Here is a 20607-nt window from a genome sequence, read left to right on the forward strand (position 1 = left end):
GATGTAAAACAATCAATATCACAATGACTTAGGTTGCTTGCCATCGAGCCTTCACACCACCACGGGCCTAGTTTCTTTAACACTGCCTAAAGCAGACTGATTTATGGAGAAACAGCAGATTGTGTGCTAAGGATCTGTAACAGTACATCACAGAGACATGGAACTGCAAGCACATCTCTGCCTGTATTGATAACAGTTCTGTTTCATTCACACTGGGGAGCCTCCACCCATTCTAATCAAATTTCTTTGTATAAAAATGTATTCCCACCACTGAATAAATGTCAGTACCAAACATTTGAAGCACTTTGAACATGCAAAAAAGGATTTCACACTTCAACAAAACCAGGGGTGCACAACTCCGGTCCTGGAGGGCTCAAACACACCAGTGAATACTGACAGTTAACAGATGAGTTGAATCAGATGTGTTTAAAGCAGGTAAATCACTAAACTGTGCAGGATACCATCCCCTCCAGGAGTGGAGGTCTGCACCACTGAACTAAACAGAGAACCTGTTACTAGTGGAAATTGGCCCAAATTGGTAACACTAATGTTTTCATCAAGGTGGACTTCAGTGAGTGGCTAACGTTAGCTAGTTTACTAGTTTGTTTATTTGCAACTATGCGCAACAAGTGACATTATGTAGTTATGTAGAAAGAAGAGAGCATAATTTGACTGCTTGTTTTCTATTGGCTCATGCTTCCAAGCGGCCTGGGCACAAATATTTTGGGGACAGTGACTCAAGAGTATTAAAGGGCAACATGATGAAAATATGAATGAAACTAAATTTAATTTACTGTACATTGTAATCACTCTTTAAATCAATCATAAGAGGCTTTCGAAAGTCATCCAAAAGTACTAATGATACTATCTATGCAAGGATTTGAATCCCAGTCGCCAGCACGTAAAGCTATGGCGTTACTCACTACAGCACTTTTATGTGGTAATTAGTTACAATTCTATTTATGTTCACCATTTATATGATTTTTGGTAGAACCCAAGCAAACATACAAGCTCTACTGCCCGGGAAAGACTGAGCCTCACGTGGCTGAACTGTATCTTGGAGAATGTCAAAGGCGATATGAAACACAGTTGTAATACATACCAACCAAGAGGGCACTTGGGGCTCAACAGGGGCTCCCACATTCCTGAATCCTTTCTCATTCAAATGAAATGACTTTTTTACTCACATTTGGTGTGCCCGCAGGTTTACATGTTACATTAATATTAAAACCGTTTTTTCCTTCTCCTACAAAGTTATTTCAAAGATACAAAACTTATAGTAGCATTATAGTCAAGTGTAATAATAAGCAAAACAATCTATTTTTACTCACTTGTTTCTAACCTTTCACATTAAGCTACTGCTTCTTTTTTGCTATTTGATTTTTATCTTTACTGTTTGTAATAGTAGCTTGACTGCTTTGCTGTTGCTCACATTTTTATTTTCAAACTTTAGTGTTTGGTTTTAGTGCAAATATATCACAAAAAGATCTGCCTGCGTCAGTATTTCTTTGATGTAATTATACTTTTACTTGAATATGGGTTCAGGCTCTGATAAAGGGGTTATAAAATAAATAAACTGTTGCTTTAAAATGGTTGAGCAGCACTATGACACAGAAATAGGGCTGTTACAATTACTCTATTAAACAAGATTTTGAAAAATACTGCTGCAATTTTATTTTCTCTATGAATCAGTGGTGATACCTGGCAGTTTGCATGATAATGCATACTTTAAATTCCATTACTGGTCTCTCTTACAGTAAGAAACAGAGTCTTATTGACCCATTTATATGCATTTCTTTGCCACGTTGGACTAGATTCATCAAACTTGCATGCAGAATGTGCAGCATGGTAAAGAGTTGTTCTTAAAGTCAACATGGCTGCGGTATTTTCACTGGGGTCCTAGGAAACGATTAAAATCGACATGTAAATGAGGTCATACATATTAAAGACTCGTGCCAAGTGAAGCTCCGTCTGGCTGCTAGAATAGATACAATGAAGGAAATCAAAAAGGAGAAGGAAAACCAAAACAGAGTTACAATTTTGAGCAAATAATAGTCCATTGTTTGGTAAACATGCTTTTAAACTTTAATAAAGACATAATGTCAGAATATTTTGTCAAAAAAAGAAAAAAAATCTAATTATAACATCGTGAAATTCAATTTATTTAGCATCTACAATTTCATTTTTCATTGTTAAGAATTAAAGTCTTTTTAAAGAGTGCGGGAAAAAATCGATTTTTAGATGCATCGCGATGCGGATGTGACGATTCTGAATCGATTCACAAATGTCAAAAATCGATTTTCTAAATATTTATTTATATCATAATGTTGATGGAACGCAAAAGGCAGACTTGGAAGTGCGGAAGTGCAGCGCCCGGATAGTATGTGGCAGCACACAACAAAAACACTACTGGATGAGCGAGAAATCTGATCGGCTCCCTCTGCATTAAAGCCAGGTTAGATCAGGAGTCACAACCCAAATGATAAGAAGAGCCATTTTGTCCTTTCAACAAAAATCAAACCACCTTGGGAGCCACAACATTTAATGTCCAGTATGTCTCAGTATGTGATAATATCCTAGTATAGACTAAAAAATATAAACGAAAACGCAGATTTACTTCGCTCTGTTTTAAGCTGCGTAAGGTGGAACAGGAGGATTCGAAAGAGAAACTGACTTCAGCTTCGCCACTTTTTAGAGAGAGACAGTCTCTCGTTGCAGGTTTAACGTACCAGGAAACCAACTGCGCTGCTTATAAATGCGAATGACGCATCGCTGCTATGTGACCTGCAGTCTGCACGCCGGTTCTCAGTCGTTGCGAAACAGGGCTTTCGCGCTATGTTGTACACGACCCGTCTCAAAGATACTTTACTGACACAGTGATCCCCCCTGTCTCTACAACGAGACCAAAACTGAAGTTATAAAATCACTAAAGAAAACGGGTAGAATAGCTGTAACGTGTGCTGCGTGGACATCCACTGACACTGGATCTAATTTCACTGTAACTGTGCATTTTATTGCAGATGAGTAGCAGCAGCTTCTCATGCTCCAAACAAGAGCAGTGAATGAGAGCCTTCTAGTTCACTTGCCACATCACTTCCATTTGATTTATTAAAAAAGATATTAGAAGTAAATTCATTACTGATCATTACAAATACTTGGCTTTAAAAGTACAAAGTCACTTTAAATAACAACACAGAGTCACTTAGTCACTTTAAAATGTATATTGTCTCTATATTCTGTGTATATTCTGTGTATATTTAATATATTTCCGTTGGTTTTTCTTGTATTTTTACTTATTCACTTTCTGTAGAGTGATTAGCTGAGCCTCACCACAAGCATTTCAATGCATAAATGTCCTGACATGTTGTGCAAATGACAAATAAACTTGAAACTTGAACTCGAAACTTGAGCTCACACAGTGAGAAAATATAAATGCTATATAGAAAAAAAAGATGCATTGAGATGCATCGATAATCGTTTTATAATCGCATTGCAGCCACCCCTATATAATATATATATTACTTTCCACTCACAGGAGAGATTTATGAAGCAGTGAATTTTATGCAGGAATAAGAGGTCGTTTTTAAGTACAATGCCAGTTGAATCTGCCAATCTAAAATCCTGCTCGAGTCTTCTTTCTTATGTTCTCTTACAACAGCAGCTACAAGGTTTCCTGGGAAAATTACTGCCAGAGTGGGTCAGGCGGGATTGTGTCGTGGTATGAATCGCTACAGGCACCTGTAAATGAGATAAAAGTAGCTCACATGGCACAAGCAGTACTCAGTAGCCAGCAGCTGGTAATCCTTGTTCATGAATGAGACACCACCATACTATTTGCTCTTAACGTCATAGTGAATCATCCACTGCGTTTCATGAATCTGGCCTGTCGGGTTTTTATACATTGTTTTAAGTGTTTTTAAAGGCTTTATATCTTTTTTCCAGTAAAGGATTTTGCAATCTCTTGTTTGGCTTTAGAGTTTTCTGAAAATAGTCTGTACAGTACACACACAGATAACTTGATTACTAATATATTTAATGAATGATGATACAGATGATACAGATAACAGTGTCTATCTTGCTTAGTGTAAAGTCTGCACAGATGCGCAGCACCCAGTGAGTGGAAGTGACTGTGATTCTGACAGCATAACACTTCTCACCTCTCACTAATGTGAGCAGTGATTAAACAAAAGCAAAGCAAAAGATCAAACATGAGCCAGGAGCAGTTCACTCTGCACCCCTCAAACAGGCATCAATCTGTACTGCATAATCAGATGCAGTCAGCGCAGCAGGTCAACAAGAACTGAGCACAAAAGGTACTTAATTAAAAGCACTACTTCAGAGGCACTTCAAAGTGAATTTGCTCTGAAAAGTACTCAATAAATGCGTCAAACATGAGAAGTCAGTATTTGTATGTTGTAGAACAATCACAGGCTCACGTTCCAAGAGGACCTAATATGTTCTTCAGCCTATGTGGAGTGTCAGGACCATTATCAGTGGTGAATGTTTCACCACTACTTTCACATAATCTGTATTTTTATGAATGTCAAAGAGGTAAAAATACAAAAGGAGCTCATTCATGTTGTTCATTTGATATTCTGTTTTTCAGCCTGTGATAGAGAGAGAAATATAAACCTCAATCTTGGTCCCCTGAGTTAGTTGACTCTACAAAGGCTTTCCTGAAAATGGTTTCTTTGTTTTTTAGGTTTAAAAGAATTCAAAGTAGCTTTTGCATTCTGGCTCCAGGCATGCAGGGTGCTGAGGTGGCCACGCTGGTCGTCCTCATGCTCTGAATCTCTGCCTCTGCAGCAGCTCAGGAGTAAAGCTCTTTGCAGCAGGGTGACCACCACCCAGGACTGCTTCTTCTTTTTCTTGCCCTTGCTAGTCTGACTCACTTCAGGCAGCGGTGGGCCCGTGTTTCGGCTGCTGTGGCTTTGACCAATATCCTTTCTTGCCTTGTTAGTTAATTAAAATGAAGCTCACATGCACAGCTCGAAGTGCCAAGCTTGAAATGCAACAAATTTTTCCAGATTTGGGTTTTTATAGGACTTTATAGCCATTGTGATGACATAAAGGCGTGGCACTGCAGCTGTGTGTATGGCACTATGAGTCTCTTTGCTGCCTGTGCGGTCTCATAAGTCAGGGCCTTAGAAGCCAGCGTGGTGAAGGTACTTGCATCCAAATCAGGTTTGAGAGGCACTTCCAAAGGCCGAGATACGTTGCGTCGTTGCCAAGATATGGCAGAAAAAAGTCCTTTAAGACAGCTAGCATGCTGAACTTTTTATAACCGAGATAAAAAGTATTATATTGGTACACAAACAAGTCTCCCTCCTCCACTGCGTCAGTGCTCGTGTTTTCTGCTATTTTTTCCTAAGCGCATTGGCGCTGACACAAAGGATTATGAGATATGTAAGACAGCAAAGGACACATTTACACTGCCTTCAAAACATGGCAGACTAAGTATGCGTTACTAAATAAGTAGTCTTTATTTATTTAAAGCCTTATTATAACTCGTATGTAAAAACAGTGTAAAAGTTTTTATGTAAATTTACTGGTTAAGTATTTATGCATTAAAAAGTGTAATCAATTATATCAAATATTAAAAGTGAACAGTCTGTAGTAAGCTTAATACGTCACTTAGTATGTCATAAGCTTGGGATTTTAAGGGGTTAACAAGCATCTTAAGCATCAAATGAATGTTCTCTCAGCAGCTTCTAATGCGTGAGTAGTTAACAAATGGATGCCGCAAGCAGTGGCAGTGGAATGATTGGGCAGTACAAATAAGAAAAACCACAAATTAAAATTAACTTGCAAAATATGCGACATGTTCAAACTATTGTTTTTGTTTCTGACCATTTAAACCTCCACTTTAACCAATAAGCAGTACTCTGGGGCGTTTACGTGTTTAAACTTGGAAATAAAGGAAAAACCCTTTCGTCCAAAGCCATCACCACCGCCTAAAAGCACAAAAGTAACCAAGCAAACCAGAAAACAGTTTAGAAATACAATAACTCTAGTTATCCAACTTTGAAAGTGACTCATTAAATCTGAAAATATAAACAGCAGAATAACAGAAGAAAAATCGGAGCGGGTTACGTTTTAGTTTTATGTATCTTTGTATAATTTGTTTCCTGTTAATACTTTGTTGTAGCCACTGTCCACAGGAGTGAAATTCAACTTTCAGCCCACCCACAAATTTGTTGCGCCCATCCAGAGCAGAAGTCATGGTGACGCTACTGCTCACAAGCCAGAAAAATTATGACAAGGAAAATGAAGAAGAAATGTTCAAGATTCTGCATTATTTCTAGGTCGTGGCTGACTGTGTTGAGGCCTGTTTTTTTAGTCTTATCTCTTTTAAAGAAGCTTGTGACACAACTCTCAGAAGGATTTGATCTACTCATCAGAGGCTTTCGCACAAACTTATGTAGTCCATGCCAGCTCGAGTGCACACTGTCACTGAAGCAAGAGAAGGACATATCAAATACTAAGAATTTCAGAAATTTGTGTTAAAATGTCAAAGATTCTACTTTCATTCAAATTGTTATGCTGATAATAGAATTTGTAATGAACATCTTTCTATTAAATTAGAAAGGAGTGCAAAATAGAAGCATTTTCACTAGGGACTTTTGGACCCTACTGTATATAGTGAGCTGTTTGTAGAGAATATTACTATGATTTTTCTTAATACATCTCTACAGATAGTTATATGAATTTTAAAATTAGAACAAGGTGCACCATCCACTAAAATCTAGGAGGTACTGTATCTAGATCCAGAAAAATTAAGCCCTGCATTTAAGGGAAAATGTATAGAGAACAAAATTTATCAGCTTTAGAACTTGTTGTTTTTCCTCAGTGTGCACAAGGGATAAAGATACCATTAATTTTTCCAATAGAAAAACAGACCTAGTGCTCATCCAGATGCTAACGGTGGACTACAAAATGACAATACGTCATTTAATACTGAAGAAAACCACTGTACAGCATGCAGATTTAGTCTTATTTGTCAAGAACGTATTTTATGCAGCCAGACCATCTCTAGAGATAACAGAGAAACTGACCTCTAGCGGCAGTGAAGTCCCCTGGCTGCCCAGCCCCACTGAGGGACACTGGCTGGAGACTGGGAAACAGGATGAGAGAGAAAGACAGGAGCAGCACCTGCAAGAGGGGAAAATACAGAGATTTGCTTTAATAGCCTTTTCAGTTTGTGCTACAAGTTAATTTGCTGTGTGGCAGAAGTCGTATACAACTTGTATATACTAATACCTGTAAATGTACGCTCTTAAAAAAGATGGTTCTTCAAGGGTTCTTTAGTAAAGAAAATGGTTCTGTGTAGAACATCATGCATCATGCATCATGACAGAATTCTTCAGATTGATAGAAAATATCCATTAATGTGCTATAGATGGTTCTATATAGAACCTTTTTAAAAGGGTTCTATATATGACCAAAAACACATTTTTCTATTGTTACAAGCTTGACATCCTCTTGGGTGCCATATAGAACTATTTTCCAAAAGGCTCTATATAGAACCATCTACAGCACATTCTTCATCAGTCTGAAGAACACTTTCATGATGCAAAGAACCCTTTAATCAGGGTTCTTTGTGTTCATGATTCTACATAGAACTATCTTCTTTACTAGACAACCCTTGAAGCTTCATCTTTTCTAAGAGTGTAGCCTGAACCAGAAAAATGCTAATGTAGAAGATTTTGAGGACTCTGTTTTCATTCTTACTAAAAGAGGTTTGCTTAAGGTGCAAATTTACCTTGTACCTCAGCCATGTTTGAGGTCTGAATTAGCTTCTTTAGTTTTGCACTGAGGCTAATGCATGTAATGGAAGCTAATACCAATGATAAATAGCATTGTGCAAACTGCAAATCATTACACAGTTATCTTAAACCATGTCAAGTTCATAAGCAATTTCAAACAGACTTGCTTATGTTTCTGACACTGTATGACACACTGTTATCTATAAACGTGGATAATGTGGCGTGAAGATCTTCGTCACTTTTTTCAGAAACTGAAACGCTGAGCACTTCCAAACAGGCTCAATGTAGTTTGCAGCCCAGTTTGTGTTTTCGGGGATTCTGTTTCTTTTAGCGTTTTTGCAGTAGTTCTATTTGCTGGAACTCAGCTGCTCTGTTATCTTGGTTGTCGTCATTCCAACAACTGAGATGACTGTGATGGTCAGAGAGTTTTTGTTGATGGCGAAGTTTCGAAAAACGAACAGAGGACGAATACAGTCGCTTATCGTCAGGTACATATGTGTTCGAATTCAATGTCATCCAAACCATCCGTGTCGTTCGCGGCCACTTTGCGGGCACTTTTATTAGCGGACGACATTGAGCAGCCACATCGCGGCCACTTTGCGGCCACTTTTATTAGTGGACGACATTGAGCAGCCACATCGCAGCCACTTTTATTAGCGGACGCCATTAAGCAGCCACTAATAAAACTGGCTGCGAAGTGGCCGCGATGTGGCTGTTCAGTGGCGGCCACTAATAAAACTGGCCTTGAAGTGCAACCACTTCCGCCTGTCACCCGGCACGCAGAGATCCAACTCCTACTGCAAGCTGAGGCACCTGAAAATGTTCTAACTGCTATATCATTTAAGGTGGAACGGGAAAATTCGAACAAGAAGCTGGCATAAAGGAAGCTAACTTCATAGAGAGGTTGGTTGGCAGGTGGGTAACATTAACTTCTTTTTGCTGTTTCACAGAATCAGTAGGTCAGTACTGATAGTATCTGCTTAGCTTCACAGCAGCAACCGTAGTGACAGTTTGCTAACCCACAATCTAGCTAGCTAACGTTAGTAACAGTACTTGCTGCATTCACTCTAACTTAACAATATGTCATTGTATTTACTTATGTGGTTTCTGACACTGTATGACATACTGTTTTCCATAAAAATGGACAAAAGTATGAACACCATTCAGGCCTCATGATAGCTTCTGCTGTTGTTTTAGCTATGTGATGTACTTTTGTCCATTTTTATAGATAACAGTGTCTCACACAGCATCAAAAACACATAAGCAAGTCTATTTCAGATTAATTTCCAGCCCCCTCCGTCTGTCTGTCTTTCTCTCTCCCTATTTTCTCTGACCTAGAAAGCCACATGCCTTGACCCACAATCAGAACAGCTGTATGGTAAAGTAGTGGCTAAAGACACAGAAGACGTGCTGGAAGGGACTTGCGGGTAATAATATGCATCCACTATATAATGCATGTCATTCTCCAACATTCAGGTAGGTCATTCCGTTCACATTTTGGTGCCAATCTGCGTTCATTTGATTTGCAATCATTCATTCTGAGCCTCTTATAAATTATTCATTGATCAAAACAAGCAGCTTCCATACAAGGGCTTCAGTCTTTTTCTCATTAAGAAAGTTTGCATCTCCATCTAGGGCATGAATCCTCTATGGAGCACAAACACAAGAACACAGTCTCAACTGCAATGCAGTGTCTGGCGTATGTGAGTTTTACAAGAATGTTTCAATGAAAAACCCAATTGAAGTCAATCAGCCAGACATGCTATGGCCCAATCCCATTTCTTATTTTTACCCCTACCCCTTGTTTTCGAGTGTCACCTTTCCCCTTGGAACTAAGTCACAAGAGGGAGTGGTTGAAATCTTCCCCTACGAAATGGGACAACCCTCAAATAAAAAAGAACATTACTTCATTAACAGATACCAGAGGTGCTCTGTAGGCGACCCTGCCAGTCTGCAGTGAGCCGCCAACCCCTAATTATTTGGTGATATGAAGCTGAAGTCAGCTATTCCCCATCTTCTTGTGCAAATTTTACTGTTCCATCTTAAATGGTGCAGCAGTTCTGATGCCTGACACACCAGAACAGAACTGCTGCGCCATTTAAGATGGAACGGGAAATGTAGCTAGCTAGCTACCGAGACATCAGCATACCACTAGCGATTTTTTATGCTTGTTATGAAGAAAGGACCACAATAGATTGAAAAGACACCCTACCATTATACGAGAACGTGCAAAACAGAGTGCTAAGTGCCAAGTGGTAGGGGCAAGGGGTGAAATGGGATGGGCCTTCACATTTCTACCTTTTTTCTGTTGGAAGTACTCATCGCAGGGTAACACTGTTTCCGCTAAAGCAACAACAATAGCAACAATGACAAGTAGAGCGTCTGATCACATCCTTAAATTTCAGTCTTGGCGACTGTGACAAAAATAAAGTAACACCTTTCTGTGGTGAGATGAAGTGATACGAACGCCTGTATGTCTGAGGTTAATAACTGTCCGTAAGGCAATAGCATAACTCGTTATACCCAGCATTTCCGCTCCTCTGTTTCTTGTGAAATTGGCCTTTTGGGCCTTAGTGTCTGAATTTCGCTTTTTCAGTTTTGCACTGGAACTGTGAGACTGATGTAGCTAACAAGTAATGGAAGCTTAAAGCAACCAATATCCCACAAACTGCATGTTTAAATTAATACTTGCCACAAGTCATGTTGAGTTGTTACCCCAGAGAGCAGGGTGACATTGTTCCATTATTGATTTTCTATCACAATTATCATTTTGGTCAAGCGTGGAATTTCAATGTCAACATTGCGTTGAATCAATTTCAAACTATCGATGAAAGCTGATGCTCCTAACGTTGGCCACAATGACAATGAATAGGCATTCATTTATAGTTGACCGCAAGATGAAAGTCACCAACTCATAATATTAGCAGTAATGACATTGAATATACATTGACTTATAGTAGACTGCAAGATCAGGTGACGGACACAGCAACACAAACTTCCTCCTGCATCTCAAGTTCTCCTCACAGCTCACTCCCAGACAGCAAACATATATCAGTCCACTGGCTTGATAAGTTCTGTATTTGACTGTATGCCACTGCTGGTCTACCCTTGGACCACCCAGACAGTTGTTCTGCATACAAGGTCTAACTAGTTTTTATCTGTTTAAACAGATTTTGGCCTTTTACTTTGGAAAATAGACAACTATTACAAATATTTGAGAGAAAAAAATTAATGGCTAGATTAATATTTTGAAAATGTTGTTGCGAACATTGTGCTGGATTGGTTACAGCTGTATAACCAGCTTTATTTATTACATTGCTGTTAAAACTATTTACTAAACTGCATTGCAAAGGATTACGAAAGAAGGGCTGTGAGTGGAACATAAGTGATGAATAGTGACATTTTGTCTAATACCCTGCTTAACCACCAGTGGGCCGCTGGGAAAATGCTGAACAAAAAACAGTTGGTTGCCAGCTTTGCAATCAGCGGGCTAACAATGGTCTGCTATCCTTTTGCTATCTAGACTGCTGACTCGGTAAGAGGTAATATTTTAATTCCTAGCTTAATTTTAAAAAGCCCGATGTGATTGATTGAGTGATATAAAACATTGTCCTAAGATTGAATGTTAATCCTTATTTACCGTATGTTACAGTGGCAAAATCTCCTGCTCATAGCTGTTAATAATAGCTATGCTAACTGGTGAAAATGAACAATTTAACGGCCATTTATTGAAATGAGAAATGGGACCACCTGTTTTTAAAATAAGAGAGAAAAAGAGAAATGTTCTTATTTTTGTGATTCTTGCACAACTGGTTAAAAACACAGCTTGATTTTGTGCTTTTACTTTTCAGTGCACCCAAAGAAATCAAAAAATCTTGTGAAGGAAACTCTTCAGCGTGACTTTTTCCACTATTGAAAATTTCTTTTTAAAGCTTTTTCTTATCTTACAATTCAGTAAATCTGAATAAGGAAAATGTTGTTATTTGTTTTGGGCCAGTTGAATTTTTAAGAAATTATATTTACTGTAGATAAAGTAAAGATGGCCTAGACAATGAATGCGTTTACATGCACTTCATAATCCCATAACTGCAGAAAATCAGATTTTGTCAGTAATCCGGTCAACGCGTTTACATGCACTTGAGTAATAATGCTGCTTGCATATTTCCAGTACCATCATCTGTTCTGGTGCATGCGCAGACTGAGAAATCCAGAAAAAAGTCAGAATAAGTGTATACATCTGATTACTGAGCTAAAATCCAGCTGTCTTTATTGGATTTCTTAATCAGAACCAAAAACATCAAAAACATCATAAAAACATAAACATCACCTAAAAGGCACCCAAAATGTGAATATATCTTTCAGTGTAAATGGTGCCTTTACAGATATGCAAATTATCCATGCCCTCCATACCATGACATGGCTTTTGCACTTTACACTGGTAACATTCTGGATGGTCATTTTCTTCTTTGGCTTCGGGGAACACAACCAGTTTCTTAAACAATCTGAAAAGTTGACTCATCAGACCACAATACACATTTCCACTGTGCATCAGACCATTTCAAATGAGCTCAAGCCCAGAGAAGTTGACGGCGTTTCTAGACATTGTTGACATGTGGCTTCCACTGTGCATAGTACAGTCTTAACTTGCATTTGCAGATGCAACAAACAACAATGTTTTTGACAACGGTTCGTCAAAGTATTCCCAAGAATGCCCTTTACACGCAGAGATTTCTCTTTTGGTGATATGCACCACAGAGGCTGAAAAACATAAAGTTCTTGCAACTGCTCATTAAGGAATGTTGTTCTTAAACTGTTGGATTATTCACTGAGGCATGTTTTGGGAAAATGGAGAGCCTTGGCCCATCTTTGCTCGTAAAGCACTAGGCCTTTCCTGGAATATTCCTTTTATACCTTAGCATGATTGCGTCACCTGTTTAAGATGTTCACAATGTTCCCTGTCTTAAATTGCTTTGTTCCCAACTTTTAAAGAATGTGCTGCAGGCATCAATTTCAGAATGATTGTATATTTACAAAAAAGAGTTACATGGATAATGGTGCTAATTTTGTCAATGAAATTTTTGGACTATAAGTATTCAATAATTACCTAAAACTGTAATGTTAATGTAAAAAAATATTGACAAAAAATTATGACAAAATCTGTTCATTATGTGCTGATGACTAAGGACGAGAAAAAAAGTTGTCTCTGTTTGGGCAGACAATCTAGATCACAGTAGCCATCTTAAAGTATTGATTGTTTTCCTTTTTAACCAGTCATTTACATGCATAAATCTGCAAGTGCAAGTACAAATTCTAACTGTCTCCATATATCTTTCTCACTGGATGATATGGATGATTTTTTTTCCTGCTCAGTGCTTACTAAACCTCGGTGCTTATAAAACTGAGAGAAAGACTGAGTGTCAGTCAGAATGGAGTACTATGTGGATTAAAGATGGCTGGAAAAAACAACCAATTTGAAAAGACACCTGAAGACACGCCATCCTGCAGTGTCTGCCAAGGTAAATATCAATTATGTATGTTGATTGATTCGATAACATTAGACAAACATAATGTTACGTGTCATAGTGGCTGCTGTGGCTTTGGAAGCGGTGACAGTAATGCATTGACTAAACTTACTTCTCATGGAATTTTTACAGCCATGAGAAACATCCTTCAGCAAAATCCATTACAGTATCATGAAACTGTCTAAAACATTGCCTAAAATTAGACCAAAAAAAGTTCCACTGACTAAACCTTGACTAAAAAATTAAGAAAGACTAAAATGTGACTTTAAACGAACACCAATTTTCAGTAAATGACTGCGACTAAAACTAAATGTAAAACATCATGTTTATTGTCTTTGTGCTGTTTTTGACAGTGGCTTTTGTTTGAATAAAGGTCAAAGTGAATTTACAAATCATTGATTTCTGTTTTTATTTGCATTTCAATACATTTGCATTACTGTCCCAACTTATTTAAAATGAAGGTTTCTACAAAGTTACCTGAGAAAACTGTATTAACAGCTATTAATCTAGACAGTAAGCATTTATTCACTACACTTTTAAAATAAGGGTGACATCAAAGGGTTTGGAGTGATGCTATAGAGTGTGATTCCCAAATAAAATGAATGAATGGACCCAAACTTGTGTTTTCCTAACCATATCACAAGATATCCATAACTTTTTTGAAAAAAGGAAACTCTTGTTACTTTTTCTTGTATTAATGTTTATTTGTGTTTATTCTAAAGTTATATAGTGCCTTACTAGGGAAAACTCACCTAATGCCTTCAGACAAGTAGTTTAAAATGTTCTTTAAAGCTGGCCTTAGACTTTTGCACAGTACTTTATCACTGCAATGTATTGTTATACAAACTTCTGGAATAAAACCTTCCTGAAATGCTTTCTGTCGTTCTTGTAATGCGGGCTGGATTTCTCAACATTAAACCGAACAACTGTTTTACAAAAAGTCATAAAGCCCTGCGACTGTTTTGTCTGTGACGTCAATGACATTCGTTATCTCAGCAAGATACGCTCTTGTCAAATAAGACGATAATAAAAAAAAAGGCCTGTCATCTTGACAAGGCCAACTTTTCCCATTGTCATCTCACCAGGATGCAGGTGCCTGTCTGAGCCGGTTTGCAGGAGCCGTTCATGACCAGAGCCTGCAGCCTCCGCAGCTGCTCCATCAGAGAGCTGAAAGAGAGAGAGAGAGAGATTGTGATCTCATTGTAGTAACGCTGAGAGAAAGGAGAAGACATATAGAGGACTGCTGAAATGGAAAAGAAGCATTTATTCTGAATGTGGGCTTCACAGAAAATCTCATTCAACCTAAAGGTAAATTACACAGCACAACATTTGCCATTAATTCAAATGATTTTTATTTTGCACTTTTTCATTTGGATTTTGTTTTAAAACAGCTGTACTTTCTGATTAGCCTAACAACCACAAATACACTAATACAAAAACATTGATTACTTGACAAAAAAGTGCTTGAGTAAAATGGATCTCACCCAATCTACTCTAACAGCATGACAAACTAAACATAATTTATATTTAATATCACATTCTAAATTTCCAAATGACAAAAATGTGTGCTGTGTTCAGCTGTGCGCTATGAATTGGGTTGAATGGTATATTACTCAGTGTTCTGGGGGAAATGGATAGGTCAATGTATAAGATACTAAAAATGTAGAGGCCTAAGATGTCTCTATATCTCATTTGGCATGTTTCAGAAAGGTTAGTTTGGTAACGTTTCACTGTTGGGTACAATTCATTAGGCTACATGACACCTACATAAGCTTGTCATGGCAACTGACATAACCCTACAGAAATGTTTATAAATGCGTATTAAAATTCTTGGTAACACTTTATTTGGTCCACTTTAGATGCTTTGTAGATACTTAACCCTTGTGTGGTGTTGATGTGTTTGTTACTCAGCGGTCTGGTGGACCCACTGTATCTTTAAATCAATACAGCCATAACAATTTATGTAAAAATTCCAGATGTTTAAAATATCACAAGTGGCCAGCGTAGGGTTCTCCTAGGTCCTAGCCCTATCCCTGGTCTGTATCCTAATGCTAATCCCACCACTGTTTAGAATCAACTGAGTTTGATAGTTTGTTAACAGTTCGAACATCTGTAGATAATCTATAGGGGACTATGGTGGACCATCCAAATAAAGTGAGACCAAATTCTCAAACTGTATATGCAGCAAATGACACCTGCAACACATGTGCAACACATTTTTGGTCGGTCTAAAGAACCATTTCACCATGTAAAGAACCATTTAAGCATGCAAATCGTTCTTTAAGTGTTCAGGGCTCTTTATAGAACCATTGTCTTTACAAAAGAACCTTTGAAGAACTATCTTTTTTAACCCTTATGTGGTGTTCGAGTCTGTGGGACTCGTTTACCAAAACAAAAAATTACGTGATTTGGTATTATGTCAACCACCGGTTCTTTGGCCTTTGTTCATTTTCTGTGAAGAACATATAAAATAACACATTTTCAGTGGCTTCACACTGTTCACCCCCTACACATTTATATTACACATGTGGTGTTGGGGTGAACCTGCGGGGAAAGTGTGGAGGTGCTGTGTCCCTTCACTTGTTCTCCTCCAATATGTCCTGCTGTTAGTGTGTGTGTGTCTGTGTGTGTATATATGTTTGTATGATTGTATATGTGTGTGTGTGTGTATATGTTTGTATATGTGTGCATGTGTGAGGGTGGACAAGATGACTGGCTGCTGCTAAAGGAGAACCCTACGCTGGCCACCTGTGATATTTTAAACATCTGGTATTTTTACATAAATTTTTATGGCTGTATTGATTTACAATAATACAGTGGGTCCACCAGACCACTGAGTAACAAACACATCAACACCATACAAGAGTTAAGCATGTGGTGAAATGGTTCTTTAGACTGATGGAGCGTGTGTTGCATATGGTTCTATATCGCACCGGTTATGAAAAGGGATCTATATGGCACCAAAAAGGGTTCTGATATTGTTACAAGCATTACATCGTAATGATAACAGAACACTTTTTGGTGCCATATAGAACCATATGCAACACATTTCACCATGCAAAGAATCATTTAAGCATGCAAATGTTCTTTGAGCGTTCAGGGTTCTATATAGAACCATTGTCTTTAAAAAATAACCTATGAAGAATCATCTTTTTTAAGCATGTGGTGAAATGGCTCTTCAGATTAATGTAGCATGTGTTGCTTATGGTTCTGCATGGCACCTTTACTGAAATGGGTTCTGTATAGCACCAAAAAGACCTGTGATATTGTTACAAGCATGACATCTTAATAATTGCAGAACACTTTTTGGTGCTATATAGAACCATATGTAACACATTTTTGGTCGGTCTAAAGAACCTCTGCACCATGCAAAGAACCATTTAAAGGTGCAAATGGTTCTTTGAGTGTTCAGGGTTCTCTAAAGGACCATTGTCTTTACTCAAGAACTTCTAAAGAACCATCTTTTTAAGCGTGTGTTGAAATGGTTCTTCAGATTGATGGAGCATGTGTTGCATATGGTTCTATATAGCACCTTTAATGAAAAGGGTTTTGCATAGCACCGAAAAGGGTTCTGATATTGTTACAAGCATGACATTGTAATAATAGCAGAACACTTTTTGGTGCCATATAGAACCATTTGTAACACATTTCACCATGCAAAGAACCATTAAAGCATGCAAATGGTTCTTTGAGTGTTCAGGGTTCTAAATAGAACCATTGTTTTTACTAAAGAACCTTTGAAGAACCATGACCAAGAAAGGGTTCTGATATTGTTACAAGCCTGACATCGTAATGATAGCAGAACATGTTTTGGTGCTATATAGAATCTTTTTTGAAAAAGTTCTACATAGAACTAAATGCAACATATTGTTGGTCAGTCTAAAGAACCATTTCACCATACAAAGAACCATTTAAGCATGCAAATGTTCTTTGAGTGTTCAGGGTTCTATGTAGAACCATTGGTTTTACTAAAGAACCTTTGAAGAACCATCTTTTTAAAGAGTGTACTACATTTAAATGCTGGCTTGCTGTTAGGACAAGGTGTAAGTATCACACAATAGGGATATAAACAAGAATCATGGGGATCAGATGTGAGTCACAGTTTAAACGGATATGAACTCCGGTGTTATGATGCTCTGGTTTGTGAGCTTATTAATAAACAGTGTAGAGTTTTAAATGTGGAGTCTTACGTGTTGGTTTTCTCCAGCTGGATCACTTTCTTCTGCAACTCCAGATTCTGCGCACTGCAGGCGGCCATTCTAAATAAGACATTATGCCATCTATTAATAAATCACACCATTATAGCTCACATACACGCAGAGGGACCCCATGAATCATATCCAGTACATACTGAGCTTCTCTACTGAGCCATATCCTCCTTTATTTCACTCACTGTCAGAGCTCTCACACCTAATCACACGCACACACTGTAAGACTGCACGAATATGATTACGTGCTTAATGAGCACCACATACATGTCTAAATGGCAGAATGACAGCAGCAGATAGCATGAGTTAATTATGACTTTATTTCTCTGCGATAAACCCTTTCTCATATCCATGAAGCACTGCTCCGTTATGAACTGATAGGCTCATTCTCATTTCTAGAAAGCACCCTCATTAAAATAGCATTTCACAGCCTTTCAGACTCACAATAACTGCTTTGATGCAAAGCCAACGTGTTTGAAAGGAGAGAGATGAGACAGAGAGAGGCAGACGGAGAGATGGAGAGAGAGAGTAGGGGAGCTTGAGAGTGAGAGTGAGAATTAGAAAACGGGAGAGAGTGAGAAAGAGAGAGAAAGTAATATAGAGGGCACTGAGAGATGGAGAGGAAGGGGACATAGAGAGAGACGGAGAGAAAAGAAGAGAAAGACGAGGAGATCAACACAAAAGGAAGAATGAAAGGGTGGAGGGAGAGAGTAAAGAGTGAAGAGGGAGAACGGTGCATGGAGAGAGAAACAAAAAAGAAGGAGAGAAAGTGAGTGAGGGAGAGAGAGAGAGAAAAATAGAGAGAGAGACAAAAAGGGAGAGAGAGGAGAAAGAAAAAGAGACAGACAATGGGGGAAGAAGACGCATGGAGAGAGAGAGAGAGGAGAGAAAGAAAAAGAGAGAGAGAGAAAGAGACAAAGGGGGAAGAAGACGCATGGAGAGAGAGAGAGAGAGAGAGAGAGAGAGGAGAAAGAAAGAGAGACAGAGAGTATATATGTATGTAATATAGATGTCCTTTTTTCCTTCTACTTTTTCCCTTGTTACTCACATAAATATATTTGATAATTAACATTTTTTTCCTTCTCTTTCCTGTTATAAACTACATACACATATTAAATTGGTTGTGTTTTATTATGACATATACGTTTATATTATTAATTGATAATTAACACTTTCTCTTCTTAAACCTTGGTTTTGTATTTTGTTTTTTTTTATTATTAACTTTTAATATATAGATCATTTTTGTAGTGCTTTGACAGTAAAAATGTAAATTTGTCATGTCAATAAAGCAAACTTGAACTTGAAAGAGAAAGAGAAAAAGGGGGAAGAGGATTCATGAGAGAGAGAGAGAATGAGAGAGAGACAAAAAGAAGGAGAGAGGGGAGAAAGAAAAAGGAACAGAGACAAAGGGGAAAGAAGATGCATGAAAGAGAGAAGGAGAGAGAGAGGGGAGAAAGAGAGAAAGAGGGAGTATAAAAGAGAGAAATAGAGAGAATAGAGTCAGAGTTAAAACACAATTTGGACTTTTAACTGATGTGAACTTCAGAGTAAAATCCTTTTGCTTTGAGTGACCCTATACCTTAATTATATTTACTTATTAAAATAAATGATTGAACATTCCATTTTGTCACAGTCATAACAGTCATAACACCACCGAAACTTTACCTAACGTTTCAGTAGTGACTGTTTCGGTAGAGTAAAACTCAAAAATGCTAGCCAGTGCATGACTAGCAAACACAGCTTTGAACAGCTATACACACATAAAATCATAATGCTTTTACACAACAAAAGTTACTGAATTGCAGAAAATATGTGTTTCAGTAGTGACCATTCTTAATGTTACACACTGATTTTCAGACTTTGGGACACATTTACTGTGGCCATAAGGGACAGGGATGCAGTCTCATCTTCTGCTCTAAAACGCAGGGGCATGGCCAAAATAAGGCTCTGCCTATGGACTAACACTCTTTGTGTTTCAGTAGTGACACAAAAACGTGGGACAGCATTTTTTGAATCACGTTTTTTATATTTCAAAATTGAACTCCCAAATCTAAATCTTATAGGGAGATAGAGAAACAGAGATGAGAAAGGGAGGAAAATAAAGAGAAGGAGAGAGAGAGAGAGAGAGACATATTGGGATGAAGACAAAAGGAGGGGGACTCTTACCTCCCTTCTAGGCCATCAACATATTCTTTCTTCTTCTTTCTGCTCTCCTGTGCCGACTGCTTATTCCGAATCTTTCTGCGAATCTTTTTCAGGATCTTCTCCTCATACTAATGAAGGGATGGAAGATGTAGAAAAGATGCTGCTTTAATATTTCAAATAGATAAAAGAAAGTAGAACTTCCTGGCAGAATTTGCACTTCTAGTAGAGAATGACTGCCAGTAAGAGCATTAAAGCTGAAGACAGGCGATTCAGCTCAGTTCCAGAACTGAAGATAAGAGACACAAAAGGCAGTAAACAAAGTAAATTGGATCATTCTCAAAGCAGTATCTACCAACTTCTCAAACTCAGAATGCTTTGTTTGGACATATCACAATCCAGATCTAGCTTTACTATTTTGGCAGTTATTATCTAACTGCACTGAAAAAGTCATGCAGTGAACTGATTTGATTCGAATGTGTACTGGGGGTGGGCAATATGAACTGAAATATACAGTGAGCGCACAAAACACCTCATGAAATACTTATTGGACATTTTATCAGAAACATCTACTGTACAGGTCCACTTTGTATGTTTACAGTTACACAATTCACTGTAATTGTAGAGCACTGATATATTTTCTCCTGATTTGATATACAAATAAAAAACTGATAATGCCAAAAGCCGCAGCAAGAACAGTAATAATAACAATAAAGGTATGGAAGCAAGGACCTTCTCAACTAGTCCTATGCTCTCTCCTACAACCTCTCCTCCGGTTTGTTTTTGCCTATTTATCCATTCTCATGTATAAAACGTAAAATCACAATTATTGGCAAAACTGAAAGATGTAATTGTGTTGATGTCATATATTTTATTTTATAAACGCTTCTCAATCAGTGGTTACCAATCCTGGTCCTCTGCCCTGCACTTTCGTGTCTGCCCTGCTCCCAACACACCTGATACAACTAA

The 20607-nt window shown here is 38.0% G+C and overlaps 1 protein-coding gene across 2 annotated transcripts in view; it reads right to left on the reverse strand.

The window, feature by feature from the left end:
• Positions 1-20607, reverse strand: part of creb3l3b (cAMP responsive element binding protein 3-like 3b) — a 52926-nt gene that overhangs the window by 4741 nt on the left and 27578 nt on the right. For both annotated transcript variants that reach the window (XM_036556272.1, XM_036556271.1), the window contains 4 exons: positions 19663-19769; positions 17479-17547; positions 14371-14455; positions 7056-7152 (listed from right to left, as the gene is read on the reverse strand). In XM_036556272.1, coding sequence (XP_036412165.1) covers positions 7056-7152; positions 14371-14455; positions 17479-17547; positions 19663-19769 — 358 coding nt within the window. The remainder of the gene's footprint in view (positions 1-7055; positions 7153-14370; positions 14456-17478; positions 17548-19662; positions 19770-20607) is intronic.

Source organism: Colossoma macropomum, unplaced genomic scaffold (genome assembly GCF_904425465.1).
Source record: "Colossoma macropomum unplaced genomic scaffold, Colossoma_macropomum, whole genome shotgun sequence".
NCBI lineage: Eukaryota > Metazoa > Chordata > Actinopteri > Characiformes > Serrasalmidae > Colossoma > Colossoma macropomum.